Source organism: Pristiophorus japonicus, chromosome 3, assembly GCF_044704955.1.
Source record: "Pristiophorus japonicus isolate sPriJap1 chromosome 3, sPriJap1.hap1, whole genome shotgun sequence".
NCBI lineage: Eukaryota > Metazoa > Chordata > Chondrichthyes > Pristiophoridae > Pristiophorus > Pristiophorus japonicus.
The window spans coordinates 172,265,392-172,284,690 of record NC_091979.1 but is presented as its reverse complement, the minus strand read 5'-3'; the positions used below and the strand labels follow the sequence as shown (position 1 = coordinate 172,284,690).

The window sequence follows — 19,299 nt, the reverse complement described above, 5'->3', positions numbered from 1 at the left end:
TCAACAGTCACTAATTCAAAGTATAGTAGTGTCAATCATGCTACTGTAAAATAGAATGGCTTCAAGCCTACAGAAAACTTCAGTATTCATTCCGTTAGTCACTTTTCATGAACCTGAACCTGATTGGCCATAATGGTCTCAAAGCCTTGCATTTGCACTCTCCTCTACCAGCAACATATATGGTATAAATTCAATTTTTCTGAATTGTTGCACGCAGTTTTGGTCAGCAACTGTTGTATATCAGCAGTCTATTTATTAACCCTGTTCCATTCAGGTTTCCTGTACATAGCCTGACTATCTCAGCTTTGGCTTCCCACATGGAGACCCATTCCATCACCATCTGAAGATACCAATGTCGAGTCAAATGGGACTCCAGCATTGCTCTGAGCAGTCTTCTCATCGCAATACTATTGTTGCACAGAAGATATTCCTTGTTATTACTTTAGTACTGGCTACTCTGTTCTCCCATCCTGTTGGCACTCTGTGCTCCCATCCTGCTGGCACTCTGTGACACTAAATCCAGTGTTCAAAAACACATATCCTTCATATCTTGATTGCAACGCATCCAAAATAGATTATGTTTTCTTAATAGATTTATGACTTGTATAGAGAGCATATGCTGGAAAATGGTAGGTTCAAAAAGAAATAACAATTATATCAATCACAACTTGAATACTACAGGTGAGAGTGTGCTATATCGGCTGTGGGTTTACTTTTTCTAAGACACATAGGGGCTGAAATTCCCCGCTCCCGCCCCCGCTGGAAATGGGAAGCACGCCCGCTGATTCTGTTGGTTTCACCGCCGCGATGGATGAGGTGGCCTCTTGAGCGAAATTCTGCTCTGGCTTTTTTTTTTAGCGGACAGCAGTCGCTCGTAATGGGGGCAGTAGTGTGGCGATGAGCAAGGCAAATGGCATGTTAGCCTTCATAACTAAAGGGTTTGAGTAGAGGTGCAGGGAGGTTTTACTGCAGTTGTACAGGGCCTTGGTGAGGCCCCACCTGGAATATTGTGTTAAGTTTTGGTCTCCTAATCTGAGGAAGGATGTTCTTGCTATTGAGGGAGTGCAGCGAAGGTTCACCAGACTGATTCCCAGGATGGCAGGACTGACATATGAGGAGAGACTGGATCGACTGGGCTTGTATTCACTGGAGTTTAGAAGAATGAGAGGAGATCTCATAGAAACATATAAAATTCTGACGGGATTGGACAGGTTAGAGGCAGGAAAAATGTTCCCAATGCTGGGGATGTCCAGAACCAGGGGTTACAGTCTAAGGATAAGGGTTAAGCCATTTAGGACCGAAATGAGGAGAAACTTCTTCACTCAGAGTAGTTAACCTGTGGAATTCTCTATCACAGAAAGTTGTTGAGGCCAGCTTGTTAGATATATTCAAAAGGGAGTTAGATATGGCCCTTACAGCTAAAGGGATCAAGGGTTTGGAGAGAACGCAGGAAAGGGGTACTGAGGTTGAATGATCAGCCATGATCTTATTGAATGTTGGTGCAGGCTCGAAGGGCCGAATGGTCTACTCCTGCACCTATTTTCTATGTTTCTGCTTCCTTAATAATGGACTCCAGCATTTTCCTAACGGCAGATGTCAGGCTAACTGGTCTATAGTTTCCTGCTTTTTGTCTGCCTCCTTTTTTAATTAGGGATATTACATTTGCGGTTTTTCAATCCGCTGGGACCATCCCAGAATCCAAGAAATTTTGGTAGATTACAACCAATGCATCCACTATCTCTGCAGCCACTTCTTTTAAGACCCTAGTATGTAAGCCATCAGGTCCAGGGACTTGTCCGCCTTAAGCCCCATTATTTTACCGAGCACTACTTCTTTAGTGCTAGTGATTGTATTAAGTTCCTCCCTCCCTGTAGCCCCTTGATTATACACTATTGGGATGTTTTTAGCGTCTTCTACCATGAAGACCGATACAAAATATTTGTTCAACATCTCTGCCATTTCTCTGCTCTCCATTATTCATTCCCCAGTCTCATCCTCTAGGGGACCAACATTTAATTCAGCCACTCTTTTCCTTTATGTACCTGTAGAAACTCTTGCTATCTGTTTTGATATTCCGTGCTAGTTTACTTTCATAATCTATCTTTCCTCTCTTTATCATTTTTTTAGTCATTGTTCGCTAGCTTTTAATCGTTTCCCAATCCTTTGGCCTCCCACTAGTCTTGGCCACATTGTATGCCCTTGTTTTCAATTTGATACCATCCCTTATTTCCTTAGTTAGCCACGGATGGTTATCCCTTCTCTTACAGTCTTTCCTTCTCATTGGGTATATTTTTGTTGCGAGTTATGAAATATCTTCTTAAATGTCTGCCACTGCTCATCAACCGTCCCATACTTTAAGCTATTTTCCGAGTCCACTTTAGCCAACTCTGCCTTCATACCTGTGTAGTCTCCTTTATTTAAGCTTAGGACACTGATTTGAGATTGAACTTTCTCACCCTGCAACTGAATTTGAAATTCAATCATATTATGGTTACTCATTCCTAGAGAATCCTTTGACCAAGATACAGTGCTAAGATACATTTGGCAGAGTTGTTCAGATTCAATTCTACAGGAGGCAGCTGACATAATGCAGTTGTGATTGAATGTAGTCTATCTCTCTGAAGTAAAAAGTAAGGACTTGATAGTTTGAATATAAAACTGTACTTGAATAAATCTGTCAAAACTCTTTTCTCTGGCAGATTGTCCAATAATTTAGAAAAATAACGTTTCTTGAGAATTGAGAATCCTATTACAGCATGGCGGGGAGTGGGGGGGGGATTGTTGGGAGAGGAGGAGAGAGTCACCAAGTATAGTGAGAGAATTATTCTGAAGCATGCTGAGAAATTCTGCAGTTTTGCACACTCCGACTGCTGGATAGAGTGATGGCTATGGGAGAAATTTCAATTGCAAGCCCAGGCTTTTGAGAAAGACAAAGGGCTTGAAATAAAAACTTTAATGAAGGTATTTGAAAGACACGAGAGACAATTCTGTAATTAATTTCGTAATAACGTGAAATATGTAATTTTTTGATCTTGGTTTGATAACTGCTGTACCTTAGAAAATAGGTGCAGGAGTAGGCCATTCGGCCCTTCGAGCCTGCACCGCCATTCAATGAGTTCATGGCTGAACATGCAACATCAGTACCCCATTCCTGCTTTCTCGCCATACCCCTTGAACCCCTTAGTAGTAAGGACTATATCTAACTCCTTTTTGAATATATTTAGTGAATTGGCCTCAACAACTTTCTGTGGTAGAGAATTCCACAGGTTCACCACTCTCTGGGTGAAGAAGTTTCTCCTCATCTCAGTCCTAAATGGCTTACCCCTTATCCTTAGACTGTGACCCCTGGCTCTAGACTTCCCCAACATTGGGAACATTCTTCCTGCATCTAACCTGTCTAAACCCGTCAGAATTTTAAATGTTTCTATGTGATCCCCTCTCATTCTTCTGAACTCCAGTGAATACAAGCCCAATTGATCCAGTCTTTCTTGATATGTCAGTCCCGCCATCCCGGGAATCAGTCTGGTGAAGCTTCGCTGCACTCCCTCAATAGCAAGAATGTCCCCCCTCAAGTTAGGAGACCAAAACTGTACATAATACTCCAGGTGTGGCCTCACCAAGGCCCTGTACAACTGTAGCAATACCTCCCTGCCCCTGTACTCAAATCCCCTCGCTTCTGAAGGTCAACATGCCATTTGCTTTCTTAACAGCCTGCTGTACCTGCATGCCAACCTTCAATGACTCATGTACCATGACACCCAGGTCTCGTTGCACCTCCCCTTTTCCTAATCTGTCACCATTCAGATAATAGTCTGTCTCTCTGTTTTTACCACCAAAGTGGATAACCTCACATTTATCCACATTATACTTCATCTGCCATGCATTTGCCCACTCACCTAACCTATCCACGTCACTCTGCAGCCTCATAGCATCCTCCTCGCAGCTCACACTGCCACCCAACTTCGTGTCATCCGCAAATTTGGAGATACTACATTTAATCCCCTCGTCCAAATCATTAATGTACAATGTAAACAGCTGGGACCCCAGCACAGAACCTTGCGGTACCCCACTAGTCACTGCCTGCCATTCTGAAAAGTCTCCATTTACTCCTACTCTTTGCTTCCTGTCTGACAACCAGTTCTCAATCCACGTCATCACACTACCCCGAATCCCATGTGCTTTAACTTTGCACATTAATCTCTTGTATGGGACCTTGTCGAACGCCTTCTGAAAGTCCAAATATACCACATCAACTGGTTCTCCCTTGTCCACTCTACTGGAAACATGCTCAAAAAATTCCAGAAGATTTGTCAAGCATGATTTCCCTTTCACAAATCCATGCTGACTTGGACCTATCATGTCACCTCTTTCCAAATGCGCTGCTATGACATCCTTAATAATTGATTCTATCATTTTACCCACTACTGATGTCAGGCTGACAGGTCTATAATTCCCTGTTTTCTCTCCCTCCTTTTTTAAAAAGTGGGGTTACATTGGCTACCCTCCACTTGATAGGAACTGATCCAGAGTCAATGGAATGTTGGAAAATGACTCAATGCATCCGCTATTTCCAAGGCCACCTCCTTAAGTACTCTGGGATGCAGTCCATTAGGCCCTGGGGATTTATCGGCCTTCAATCCCATCAATTTCCCCAACACAATTTCCTGACTAATAAGGATTTCCCCCAGTTCCTCCTCCTTGCTAGACCCTCTAAACTCCTTTTATATCCGGAAGGTTGTTTGTGTCCTCCTCAGTGAATACCGAACCAAAGTACTTGTTCAATTACTTGGCCATTTCTTTGTTCCCCATTATGACTTCCCCTGATTCTGACTGCAGGGGACCTACGTTTGTCTTTACTAACCTTTTTCTCTTTACATTTCTATAGAAACTTTTGCAGTCCGTCTTAATGTTCCCTGCAAGCTTCCTCTCGTACTCTATTTTCCCTGCCCTAATCAAAACCTTTGTCCTCCTCTGCTGAGTTCTAAATTTCTCCCAGTCCCCAGGTTCGCTGCTATTTCTGGCCAATTTGTATGCCACTTCCTTGGCTTTAATACTATCCCTGATTTCCCTTGATAGCCACGGTTGAGCCACCTTCCCTTTTTTATTTTTACGCCAGACAGGGATGTACAATTGTTGTAGTTCATCCATGCGGTCTCTAAATGTCTGCCATTGCTCATCCACTGTCTCTCCGACGTCCCGCTCTGTCTCCTCCGATCACCCGCTGGCTGGTCGACAAAAGCTCTGAAGGCCAGGAAGTGGCGAGTTATGTCGCCGAGCTAAGGAGCCTTGCAGGACATTGCGAATTTGGAGCACATGCTCAGAGACTTTTTCGTACTTGGCATTGGCCACGAAACCATACTTCGCAAACTTTTGACCTCAGAAACCCCAACCTTTGCTTAAGGCCATAGCGATAGCCCAGGCATTCATTGCCACCAGTGACAATACGAAGCAAATCTCTCAGCGCACAAGTGCTGCTACAAGTACTGTGAACAAAGTAACGTTGTTTTCCAATTGGAACGTACAGGGCAGGTCACAGATACCTGCAGCTACACGTCCGCAGATGTCTGAGAGTCCACCATCAAGGGTGCTGAATGCAAGGCCATTAACACCTTGTTGGCGCTGCGAGGGTGATCATCATTTCCATTGATGCCGATGCAAAGAGTATGTTTGCAAGTGCTGTGGAACAATGGGACACCTCCAACGAGTGTGCAGGCGAGCTGCAAAACCTGTTAAACCTGCAAACCACCATGTTGCAGAGGAGGACAAATCCACGGAGGATCACTGCGAACCAGAGCCTCAGATCGAGGAGGCAGAGGTACATGGGGTGCACACATTTACCACGAATTGTCCCCCGATAATGCTAAATGTTGAACTAAATGGATTCCCGGTGTCAATGGAGCTGGACACGGACGCGAGCCAGTCCATTATGGGCAAAAAGATTTTCGAAAGGTTGTAGTGCAACAAGGCCTCAAGCCTAGTCTTCACTCCAGCTCGCACGAAACTAAGAACTTCCACGAAAGAACTGATTCCTGTAATCGGCAGTACTACCATAAAGGTCTCCTACGATGGAGCGGTGCACAAGCTATCACTCTGGGTGGTACCAGGCGATGGTCCCACGCTGCTCGGTCGGAGCTGGCTGGGAAAGATACGCTGCAACTGGGACGACGTCCGAGCGCTATCACCTGCTAACGACTCTTCGTGTGCCCAGGTCTTAAATAAATTTGCTTCGCTGTTCGAACCAGGCATCGGAAAATTCCAAGGAGCAAAAGTGCAGATCCACCTAATTCCGGGGGCACGACCCATCCATCACAAGGCGAGAGCAGTACAGTACATGATGAGAGAAAGGGTAGAGATCGAGCTAGACTGGTTGCAAAGAGAGGGCATCATTTCCCCGATCGAGTTCAATGAGTGGGCCAGTCCTCAAGGGAGACGGCACCGTCAGAATCTGTGGAGATTACAAAGTAACTCAATCGTTTCTCCCTGCAGGACCAATCCCACTACCAAAGACCGACGACCTTTTTGCAACACTGGCGGGAGGAAAGATATTCACAAAGCTGAATCTGTCTTCAGCCTACATGACGCAAGAACTGGAGGAATCATCGAAGGCCCTCACCTGCATCGACACGCACAAATGTCTTTTTGTTTAACAGATGCCCGTTTGGAATCCGATCGGCGGCGGCGATATTCCAGAGAAACATGGAAAGCTTACGGAAGTCGGTCCCGCACACCATGGACTTCCAGGACGACATCTTGGTCACAGGTCGGAACACAGTCGAGCATCTGCAGAACCTGGAGGAGGTTCTTAGTCGACTCAACCACGTGGAGCTCAGGTTAAAACGCTCGCAGTGCGTTTTCAGGGTGCCTGAAGTGGAGTTCCTGGGAAGAAGGATTGCAGCAGACAGCATCAGGCCCACCAACGCAAATTGAGAACGCACCGAGGCCACAGAACGTGACGGAGCTCCGGTCGTTTCTGGGACTCCTGAACTACTTTGGTAACTTCTTACCGGGTCTCAGCATACTGCTAGAACCACTGCATATCTTACTACAAAAAGCGGACGAATTGGTTTGGGGCAAAAGCCAAGATAATGCCTTTGTAAAAGCGAGAAAATTGTTCTGCTCAAACAAATTGCTTGTGTTGTATGATCCATGTACGCGTTTGGTACCAGCATGTGCTGCGTCGTCATATGGCATCGGGTGTGTATTGCAACAAGCTAATGATTTCAGGAAATTGCAACCCGTTACTGATGCATCCAGGAGTCTGTCTAAGGCTGAGAGAGCCTACAGCATGATTGAGAAAGAAGCGTTAGCGTGTGTCTATGGGGTAAAGAAAATGCATCAATACCTGTTTGGGCTAAAATTCGAATTGGAAACTGACCATAAACCAGTTATATCCCTGTTCTCCGAGAGTAAAGGGATAAATACCACCACATCAGCTCGCATCCAGAGATGGGCGCTTACGTTGTCCGTATACAACTACGCCATCCGCCACAGGCCAGGCACAGAAAACTGCACCGATGCTCTCAGTAGGCTGCCATTGCCCTCCATAGGGGTGGAAATGGCGCAGTCTGCAGATCTAGCCATGGTTGTGGAAGCATTTGAGAGTGAGCAATCACCCGTCACTGCCCGGTAGGTCAAAACCTGGACAAGCCAGGAGCCCTTATTATCTCTAGTCAAAAGCTGCCTAATCACGGGAGCTGGTCCAGTGTCCCAGTGGACATGCACGAAGAGATAAAGCCGTTCCAGCGGCGTAAAGATGAAATGTCTATACAGGCAGACTGCCTTCTGTGGGGCAATCAAGTAGTGGTCCCCAAGAAGGGCAGGATCACCTTCATCAATTATCTCCACAGTACCCACCCAGGCATCGTAATGATGAAAGCGATAGTCAGATCCCATGTGTGGTGGCCCGGTATCGATGCATACTCAGAGTCCTGCGTTCACAAATGTAATATATGCTCACAGTTAAGCAACATACCCAGGGAGGTGCTGCTAAGTTTATGGTCTTAGCCCTCCAAACCGTGGTCTAGGGTACACGTCGACTATGCAGGCCCGTTCTTGGGTAAAATGTTCCTTTTGGTTGTAGACGCGTACTCCAAGTGGATTGAACGCGAGATAATGTCGGCTAGCACGTCCGCTGCCACTACTGAAAGCCTGCGGGCCATGTTTGCCGACCCGATGTCCTGGTGAGCGACAACGGGCCATGTTTTACCAGTGCTGTGTTAAAAGAATTCATGACCCATAACGGGATCAAACATGTCACATCTGCCCCGTTTAAACCAGCGTCCAATGGTCAGGCAGAGAGCAGTGCAAACCATCAATCAAGGCTTAAAGAGGGTAACTGAAAGCTCACTGCAGAATCACCTATCCCGAGTTTTGCTTAGCAACCGCATGAGACCCCACTCACTCACTGGAATACCACCTGCTGAAATGCTCATGAAAAGAGCACTTAAGACAAGGCTTTCGTTAGTTCACCCTGATCTATGTGAACAGGTAGAGAGCAGGCGCCTTCAACAAAGTGCATACCATGATAGCGCAAATGTGTCACGCGCAATTGAAATCAATGATCCTGTATTTGTATTAAATTATGGACAAGGTCCCAAGAGGCTTCCCGGCACTGTTGTGGTCAAAGAGGGGAGCAGGGTGTTTCAGGTCAAACTTTCAAATGGACTCATTCACCGGAAACACTTGGACCAAATCAAACTCAGATTCACGGACTATCCTGAGCAACCCACCTTGGACCCTACCTTTTTTGATCCCCCAACATACACACCAGTGGCAACCGGCACCGCGGTTGACCACGAAGCAGAACCCATCATCCACAGTAGCCCTGCAGGGCCCAACACACCAAGCAGCCCAGCAAGGCCAGCTGCACAGCAGCCCAGCGAGGGCCCAACAAATGATTCAACAACACCAGCTTTCACACCGTGATGATCAACCAGGGCAAGAAGGGCCCCAGATCGACTCACATTGTAAATAGTTACACTATTGACTTTGCGGGGGGGAAGTGTTGTTATAAACTTGTATTTACTCTGTACAGCCACCAGAGGGCTCATCCCCTGGAATCTCAAGCGATCCCATAATCCCTTGGGAGCACAGGTATTTAAGGAGGCTTCACAGGTTGGAGAGGCACTCTGGAGACCTGCAATAAAAGACTAAAGTCACACTTTACTTTGACCTCACAGTGTTCACTCTTTCTCTATACACTACAGTTGGAAAGGCAGATTTGAGAACAAAACATTTCACATGCTTGTGGAGATGTGGTTGATGTGAGAGATTTTTCCTTTGTCACTCAATCTGTTTCTAACAGCAGCAATTTGTTTGAGAAGTGCTAAAGACCTATTGGAAAGAAAAGTAATGGTGAAATAAGTCTGCTGCAGAGGAACTTGACAAGACACAGGCAAAATGCCCAATGCAGTTTGGGTTAGTGTAAAAAGATATGGGGTGGAGGAGGGAGATGGTGGTGGTTAAGGGATACAGGATAAGTCAGAAGTACTACAGATTCTATCTTGTCCAGAACAATTGTAATGGCTATCACAGAATTTTGAAGCTTTCTGTTGACTGTTCCCTCAAATGTCTACTGTGCAATTTTGTTAACCAGTTACATAATAGTTTTACTATTATATCGTATTAAAGTATATGTGGAACTTTGACAGCTTTTTTATTTGTTTGATTTTTTTTTTTAAGTTTGACTGTTTAAGTTGCATGCTGCTCACGAGAAATCTCAGGATACTGCACTGAACTATTACTGGGAAGTCTAAGCTTACTGGGGCCAATTGTCAGATGTAATGCAGGTGGGTGGAGAAATCGCACCAACTGCTCTTTCGCACCAGCAAGTGGCACATTTTAAAGTGATCGATGAGTGTCCAGCTCACTGATCGGGAAGCAGAGCGGGAAACCTAACCGAGCGTAAGTTGGTGCTTTAGGGTGGGAGAGAGAGGACATCGGGGAAGTGTGGCAGGGTAGAGGCAGGCACAAGGGGACCAGCAGAGGGCCGGCAGATATTTGTGGGGCCAGGAAAAGCATCAGTGTTCCTCCTGGCCCCACAAAAATCGATGACATAGGTCTTTTAAAGCATTTGTGGAGCAACCTATAGTGACCCCTGTAAGGACTGCTGGTTTTAATGTTTTTTAGTAATTTTTTGAGTAGTCTTTTGAGTTCCTTATGTCTCACTGGTACTGCCTCTAAACATTAAACTGAAGGCCTGCCTGAGATCAAGGCTATGATATAGCATCCGGGAATAATCACTTTATTACCAGGAATTAATTTCCCTGGATTTTTTTCTTCTATCAGATAACAGCAATTCTAAATTGTCATTGGAGTTAAAGTTTTTCTTTCCAAAAAAAAAAGGATGACTCTAACATCCAGTAAATAATCTAACATTCTGCATTTTACATTCTGTGCTTTGATAGTAATTAAATGCATTTTGTTTTATACAGCTGCCTTTTGAATAACAGGCATGTTTGCATAATAGTTCTCTTTTATAAATTGTCTTTTGTTATCACAACAGAGGTAATATGAAACACCGGCTTCCAAATGGTGGCCCTGGTCCAGAAATTAAAGAACGGTAACTTTGAAGGTATGAGGCGTGAATTGGCTAGGATAGATTGGCGAATGATACTGAAGGGGTTGACTGTGGATGGGCAATGGCAGACATTTAGAGACCGCATGGATGAACTACAACAATTGTACATTCCTGTCTGTCGTAAAAATAAAAAAGGGAAGGTGGCTCAACCGTGGCTATCAAGGGAAATCAGGGATAGCATTAAAGCCAAGGAAGTGGCATACAAATTGGCCAGAAATAGCAGCGAACCTGGGGACTGGGAGAAATTTAGAACTCAGCAGAGGAGGACAAAGGGTTTGATTAGGGCAGGGAAAATGAAGTACGAGAAGAAGCTTGCAGGGAACATTAAGACGGATTGCAAAAGTTTCTATAGATATGTAAAGAGAAAAAGGTTAGTAAAGACAAACGTAGGTCCCCTGCAGTCAGAATCAGGGAAAGTCATAACGGGGAACAAAGAAATGGCAGACCAATTGAACAAGTACTTTGGTTCGGTATTCACTGAGGAGGACACAAACAACCTTCCGGATATAAAAAGGGTCGGAGGGTCTAGTAAGGAGGAGGAACTGAGGGAAATCCTTATTAGTCGGGAAATTGTGTTGGGGAAATTGATGGGATTGAAGGCCGGTAAATCCCCAGGGCCTGATGGACTGCATCCCAGAGTACTTAAGGAGGTGGCCTTGGAAATAGTGGATGCATTGACAGTCATTTTCCAACATTCCATTGACTCTGGATCAATTCCTATGGAGTGGAGGGTAGCCAATGTAACCCCACTTTTTAAAAAAGGAGGGAGAGAGAAAACAGGGAATTATAGACCGGTCAGCCTGACATCGGTAGTGGGTAAAATGATGGAATCAATTATTAAGGATGATTAGCAGTGTATTTGGAAAGAGGTAATATGATAGGTCCAAGTCAGCATGGATTTGTGAAAGGGAAATCATGCTTGACAAATCTTCTGGAATTTTTTGAGGATGTTTCCAGTAGAGTGGACAAGGGAGAACCAGTTGATGTGGTATATTTGGACTTTCAGAAGGCTTTCGACAAGGTCCCACACAAGAGATTAATGTGCAAAGTTAAAGCACATGGGATTGGGGGTAGTGGGCTGACATGGATTGAGAACTGGTTGTCAGACAGGAAGCAAAGAGTAGGAGTAAATGGGGACTTTTCAGAATGGCAGGCAGTGACTAGTGGGGTACCGCAAGGTTCTGTGCTGGGGCCCCAGCTGTTTACACTGTACATTAATGATTTAGACGAGGGGATTAAATGTAGTATCTCCAAATTTGCGGATGACACTAAGTTGGGTGGCAGTGTGAGCTGCAAGGAGGATTCTATGAGGCTGCAGAGCGACTTGGATAGGTTAGGTGAGTGGGCAAATGCATGGCAGATGAAGTATAATGTGGATAAATGTGAGGTTATCCACTTTGGTGGTAAAAACAGAGAGACAGACTATTATCTGAATGGTGACAGATTAGGAAAAGGGGAGGTGCAAAGAGACCTGGGTGTCATGGTACATCAGTCATTGAAGGTTAGCATGCAGGTACAGCAGGCGGTTAAGAAAGCAAATGGCATGTTGGCCTTCGTAGCGAGGGGATTTGAGTACAGGGGCAGGGAGGTGTTGCTACAATTGTACAGGGCCTTGGTGAGGCCACACCTGGAGTATTGTGTACAGTTTTGGTCTCCTAACCTGAGGAAGGACATTCTTGCTATTGAGGGAGTGCAGCGAAGGTTCACCAGACTGATTCCCGGGATGGCGGGACTGACCTATCAAGAAAGACTGGATCAACTGGGCTTGTATTCACTGGAGTTCAGAAGAATGAGAGGGGACCTCATAGAAACGTTTAAAATTCTGACGGGGTTAGACAGGTTAGATGCAGGAAGAATGTTCCCAATGTTGGGGAAGTCCAGAACCAGGGGACACAGTCTAAGGATAAGGGGGAAGCCATTTCGGACCGAGATGAGGAGGAATTTCTTCACCCAGAGAGTGGTGAACCTGTGGAATTCTCTACCACAGAAAGTTGTTGAGGCCAATTCACTAAATATATTCAAAAAGGAGTTAGATGAAGTCCTTACTACTAGGGGAATCAAGGGGTATGGTGAGAAAGCAGGAATGGGGTACTGATGTTGCATGTTCAGCCATGAACTCATTGAATGGCGGTGCAGGCTAGAAGGGCCAAATGGCCTACTCCTGCACCTATTTTCTATGTTTCTATGTTTCTAACAGGCCCATTAGGGACCAGTGGTTTTCTGGTAAGGAAAAACCAGGAGAGTAACGTCCCCAGTTTTTTCTAGCGGGTTGATGCTTGAGTACCACTCTTTCAACACACCTGATGTGCTATAAAAGTATGTGAAATGGCAGCTGTTGATCTCTAATTAAATCCATCTTTTACTGTATGCTGGTTAGGTTCCAAATTGTATTAATAATCTTCTGCGAGCCTTATTACCTTGTTATACTTAGCTTCCATCCAATTTTCTGTTGATGAAGGGACAGACAATAAATACAGGCAAGGCCCTGAAATTCCACGGGATTGCTCCCAATCTCTTGCTATAACTTTGGTGGGTAATTGGCAGGACCACCAGAGAAAGGGCGTGAAAGGACTTTGGCATCTTTTCTTCTGACGTTCTACTGACATTGCATTGGAAGACCAGAGAACCCTGCAGAATTTCCAGTCGCAAGTGTTTTATCTATATGAATTCCATGCTTCTTCACAGTTTTCAAAATATACATTACTTCTCCTAATTAAAATCAGCAAAACAAGTCAGCTGTAAATGTGAATTCTGAATTCTCCAATGGCTCATGGGTGATAAAAGCACTTTGTGAAATGATACGGAGCCATGCAATGAGGAAGGCGCCTGCTTTAATCCCTGATCGGAGTTGAATTAGCTGATCTCAGTAAAAATGCTGTAGTTACTGTCTTTAGCCGTAGGCTTGGGCAGAGGAAGTTGATTAGCATTTGTTGTGCTCAGCTTTATAAACACTGATTGTTTATTGTGGGAAATGCCCGTGGTTGTCACAAGAGCCACACACCGCATGGCTTTTTTCCCAACAGAAAACTCCTATTCCCCCTCTCATCATCATAGGCAGTCCCTCAGAATTGAGGAGGACTTGCTTCCATTCTTAGAATGAGTTCTTCGGTGGCTGAACAGTCCAATATGAGACCCACAGTCTCTGTCACAGGTGGGACAGATAGTCGTTGAGGGAAGGTGTGGATGGGACTGGCTTGCCGCACGATCTTTCCACTGCCTGTGCTTGATTTCTGCACTCTCTCGGCGATGAGACTCGAGGTGCTCAGGACCCTCCAGGATGCACTTCCTCCACTGAGGCTGGTCTTTGGCCAGGGACTCCCAGGTGTCAGTGGGGGTGTTGCACTTTATCAGGGAGGCTTTGAGGGTGTCCTTGTAATGTTCCCTCTGCCCATCTTTAGCTCTTTTGCTGTGAAGGAGTTCCGAGTAGAGCGCTTGCTTTGGGAGTCTCGTGTCTGGCATGCGAACTATGTGGCCTGCCCAGCGGAGCTGATCAAGTGTGGTCAGTGCTTCAATGCTGGGAATGTTGGCCTGGTCGACGACGCTAATGTTGGTGCGTCTGTCCTCCCAGGGGATTTGTAGGATCTTGCGGAGACATCGTTGGTGGTATTTCTCCAGCGACTTGAGGTGTATACTGTTCATGGTCCATGTCTCTGAGCCATACAGGACGGCGAGTATTACTACAGCCCTGTAGACCATGAGCTTGGTGGCAGTTTTGAGGGCCTGGTCTTCAAACATTCTTTTCCTCAGGCGGCCGAAGGCTGCACTGGCGCACTGGAGGCAGTGTTGAATCTCATCGTCAATGTCTGCTCTTGTTGATAAGAGGCTCCCGAGATATGGGAAATGGTCCATATTCTCCAGTGCCGCGCTGTGGATCTTGATGACTGGGGGCAGTGCTGTGTGGCGAGGACAGGCTGGTGGGAGGACCTTTGTCTTGTGGATGTTTAGCATAAGGCCCATTATTTTGAAATCCTCAGTAAATACGTAGACTATTTCCTGGAGTTCAGCCTCTGTATGTGCGCAGGCATCGTCCGCATACTGTAGCTCGACGACAGAGGTTGGGGTGGTCTTGGACTTGGCCTGGAGATGGCGAAGGTTGAACAGGTTCCCACTGGTTCTGTAGTTTAGTTCCACTCTAGCGGGGAGCTTGTCGACTGTGAGGTGGAGCATGGCAGTGAGGAAGATTGAGAAGAGGGTTGGGGCGATGACGTAGCCCTGTTTGACCCCGGGTTAACCCTGCTGTTTAATATCCAGGGACTGGTGAGAAATGTATGTGTAAGTACACCAGTTGGACGTGGCTGTGCTGCTCCAATGTTAATTAGTTCAGCAATGTTGTCCATGGTCATATATGAAGAATAGTTATTTGGGAAAGATACCAGAGGGCTGATAATTGTCGGACTGGCCTTTAGCATAGATCATTATATTCAAGGGGATAGGGGAGTAGATTGGAAAGTAAATTAGAAGTGGGGAACATAAAATAAATTAGGTTGGTAGGAGGAGGAGCTGCGGATCATTTCTATTTTTCCATCTTTCACTTAAAGTTACGACCTTGTTACATTGGATTTACTGATGCAGCAGAAGACTTTCAATAAAAGGTATTCAGGAGGATTTTTAAAAACTTTTGTCCAACTGTTACTATCATGCAGAAACAGTAGAGTCTAGAGAATTACTTAGTGTCTAAGCAGGTCTTTTCTTTGAAAACTTGTATGAAATATGCTGTCAGATGGATGTACGTTGCATAGATGTGTTACTGCAACCTTCGATATTCTGAAATTTTGTTTTCACCCATTTTTCTCTTTAGAGTCCCCACACATCACTTGCTCTCAATTAAGAGAATTGCCTGCCGACCTTGGGTGTTTATATTTGACTACTTTCTCTTTTATGAAAGAGACCTGAGGTTACTGGTCTAGGAATTTCCCTTCTCTCATTCTTTCATTGTGCAGTGGTATTGCCAGCCCAATGACACAGTTGAGATCTAGAATATGTACCAAACATAGACGTGTGTGCTGACCACTGACACAGTGTATGGAGCTTGAAAATAGCATAATATTGTGCTATCTGTGCTAGAGGGCTTTTAGAAAAGAATCCAGGAGGGGTGTTATTTGAGCAACTAACTTGTTAAATATTTCCATAAGACTTTTTCCTATTGGAAGATTTGTGTGGAATATGATGAATACTGCAATGCATGGACTGTGGAACACATGGCAACTCAGCTCCATTCATAATTCCCCTGATAATGCAGCAGTCCATTCCTATATGCAGCAAGACTCGGACAACATCTAAGCTTGGGCTGATAACTGACAAATAACATTTGCACCACAAGTGCCAGGCAATGATCAACTCCAACAAGAGACAGTCTAACCATCTCCCCCTGACATTCAATGGCACCACCATCGCCAAATTCCCCATCATCAACATCCTGGGGGTTTCCATTGACTAGCAATTCAACCAGCCACATAAATGCCATGGCTGCAAGAGAAGGTCAGAGGCTGGGTATTCTGCGGCGAGTGTCTCACGTCCTGACTCCCCAAAGCTCCTCCACCATCTACAAGTCAGGAATGTGATGGAATACTTTCCACTTGCCTAGATGGGTACCGCTCCAACAATACTCAAGAAGCTAGACACCATCCAAGACAAACCAATCTGCTTGATCGGCAGCACATTCACCACCTTAACATTCACTCCCTCAACATTCACTCACTCCCTCCAACATCGGCGCACAGTGTGTACTATCTACAAGATGCACTGCAACAACTTGTCAAGGCTTCTTGGACAGCACGTCCCAAACCTGCAACCTCCACCCACCTAGAAGGACAAAGACAGCTGGTGCATGGGAACATCTCCAAATTCTCCTCCAAATCACACACCATCACGACTTGGACATATATCGCTGTTCCTTCACGGATGCTAGGTAAAAATCCTGGAACTCACTACAGCGCTCTCTACCAGCATTGTAGGAGCACCTTCACCACACGGACTGCAGCGGTTCAAGAAGAAGCCAGCTCACCACCACCACCTCAGGGGCAATTAGGGATGGGCAATAAATGCTAGCCTTGCTCGCAATGCTCTCATCTCGATAATGATTTTTAAAATATTGAACTCTTTCAGTTTTGAAAAGCAACTTGTGAAACTTCTTTGTCTTTTTTAATATTGAAGACGGCAATTCCAATTCTGTTGAATACTGGAAAGTAGAATTAGACAGGGAAATCTATATATCTGAATTCTAATATTGAATCACAACCACACCATATTGTAAATTGTTCCATGTCGTCACGTACTGGCTACTTTCAAATTCTCCATGGTCACCAATGACTGTGACTGGAAGTACTCAGCAGAAACTTCCTGTGCTGTGGCATATAATTATCTCTTAACAGTAACATGCAGGTTTTGGAACTTTCCACAGTTCTTCCATTTTAAAAAAACACACAACTCTGTCGCACTCCAATGTGAACTTTTTCCATAAGCTGTTTCCTTTTTGCTATTATTTAAAACCTCCTTAAAACCTACCTCTTTGACCAAGCCTTTGGTCACCTATCCTTGTATCTCCTTATATGGCTCAGTGTCAAACTTTTGATAATGCTCTTGTGAAGTGCTTTGGGACATTTTACTACATTAAAGGTGCTAAATAATGCAAGTTGTTATTGCAGGTGTATTAATGCTTCCACTAGCTAAAATGATCAGAGCAAAAACAAATCAGAAATTAATACAACAAGGCTGAAAACTAGGTTGTATTTCTCATTCGTTCTTTTATGTTAGCAAGTGGAACACTGATTCAAAAGTGGAAAAAATATGGGCCAATATGCGGCAATGCAGCATGTTGGAGCACTAACTCAGTGTCACAGAGCAGTACAGTATAAGTTTGATCTTCTGCTAAACTGAGTTCTTGATCTTAGCCATATAGAGACCTCTGTCTGTAGACTCACCTTTGGGTCCACAACTCTCTAACATCAAGTCCTGGATGAGGTAGAACGTTCTCCAATGTAATATTGCCATGCAGAAAACTCTGCACCTAAGTCCCTGATTCATTTTCCCTGCCCTGCTACTCACTCAGGCTGAATCTTGCTGTGTGCAGCTCATTTTCAAACCCAAAATCCCATCCATCATCAAGATTGTGTATTTCTACTTCTCGAACGTTGTCCTTACGTCACTCCTTCTGCTGTGGAACCCCTTTTCTATAAGTTCCAAGCTCAATTCTACAAGCTTTCCTCACCAATTTCCTGAGTCTCCAAACTATATAAAGTACAACTCATCCTAATCTTTAAAAGCCTCCTAAAAATCTCTCTCTTCAGTCACCTTCCCAAATTTGTTTTCAGCTCTGTGCAACACATTGGGACAGTTACTAAGTTATAGGGTTTATTTAAATGCCAATTATTGTAAGAGTTATGTGGCTGAAAGAGCCAAAAAGATGAAAATGAAGTGTAAACAATTTTTATATTAAGTTTGAATTATTATACCTACTTTTAGAAATGTGAGAATTTGACTGAAGTTCGGATTCTTCTGCAGTTTACAGGATGTTTACAATAACTTGTTTCATATCTGTAATTCACAGGATCCAATGTATGGAAAAGGAAAACTTGGAGAAATTCAAACACTTATACTTGGAATGTTGGACACATTCAATTATGAGCAGGTGAGTAATAGGGAAAACTATTATAAAAAGCATCACGACCATCCCCGCTTCCAGACAGAGACACAGGTCAACATAGGTGGTTAGTGAGCTATTGTTCTCTTCTCTTAAGAGCACAGACTTTTATATGCATTCCTTCTATTTGCATTGCGTTCTGGAAAAAGAGCATAAAACTGACATTGCTCACTCTTCCTGCCATCTTAATTCTCTGACATTCTGTTATTAGATGGTCCTGAACTGATTTTGCTTCCTGACAGGAAGGATGTGTTATCTCAAATTTTCCTCCGTGATATGAGGATCCAACAGCTGATAGTCCCCACCCTAATTTCCAAGCTAGATGGTTTTCTAATTTCACATGCACAGGATTTTGCTCTTCCATCTTTTTAATTCCCCTTCCTGTGAATCAGAAGTGGGACTCAAATGTCATTGTGTGGATGCCAAAGAATCGTCTTCTGTTATATTAATAGAACTAGGTCATGCAGATAATATTCTGTAATAGGTCAGTACATACATCTAGAGAACGTTTTCTATTGCACAGCATACTTACACTAGATTGCTATTTCCAAACAAATTTGCCATAGTAGTTGAATCAGTTTTTCACCTCCTGGTAGAGAGCCATACGGTGATATCAGAATGTTGTCACAATCAGTCTGTGGCACCACCATGGGCTAATTTTAAGAATGCTATTCCAAACTTTTTGGAGTAATCAGTTATATTTCATAAATGTTTTTAAATTTTTCGGTCAAATAATCTACAAATTAGCAGGTCTATATGGATTCGCAATCTTGCCTTTCAACTGACAGGAGTACCTTACACTTCCCGATGCCACTAACTTAGATTCATTGGAATGAATGAAATAGTAAGATTATCTACCTTGTAGTATTTTACTGGTTCTTTAGATAAACGTTTCTTGTATATTCTGGGCTTTTTACTATTAAACCCATTGGGGGCGAAATTGCCCTGCACTGGGTTTGTGGCGGTCACTTCGAATTAAATGATAGTTTAGCGCCTGGACGGGAAGCGCCACAGTCTCGAAATTGGGCTCTTAGAGGTAAAAAAAAACGTGTGAGGTGGCCACGGGGCGTTCGAAGGGTGG

At 44.4% G+C, this 19,299-nt stretch overlaps 1 protein-coding gene across 1 annotated transcript in view; it reads left to right on the top strand.

The window, feature by feature from the left end:
- vps8 (VPS8 subunit of CORVET complex) overlaps positions 1–19,299 on the top strand; it is a 961,193-nt gene that overhangs the window by 515,130 nt on the left and 426,764 nt on the right. Inside the window, exon 41 of the mRNA XM_070876055.1 lies at positions 18,126–18,206. Coding sequence (XP_070732156.1) covers positions 18,126–18,206 — 81 coding nt within the window. The remainder of the gene's footprint in view (positions 1–18,125; positions 18,207–19,299) is intronic.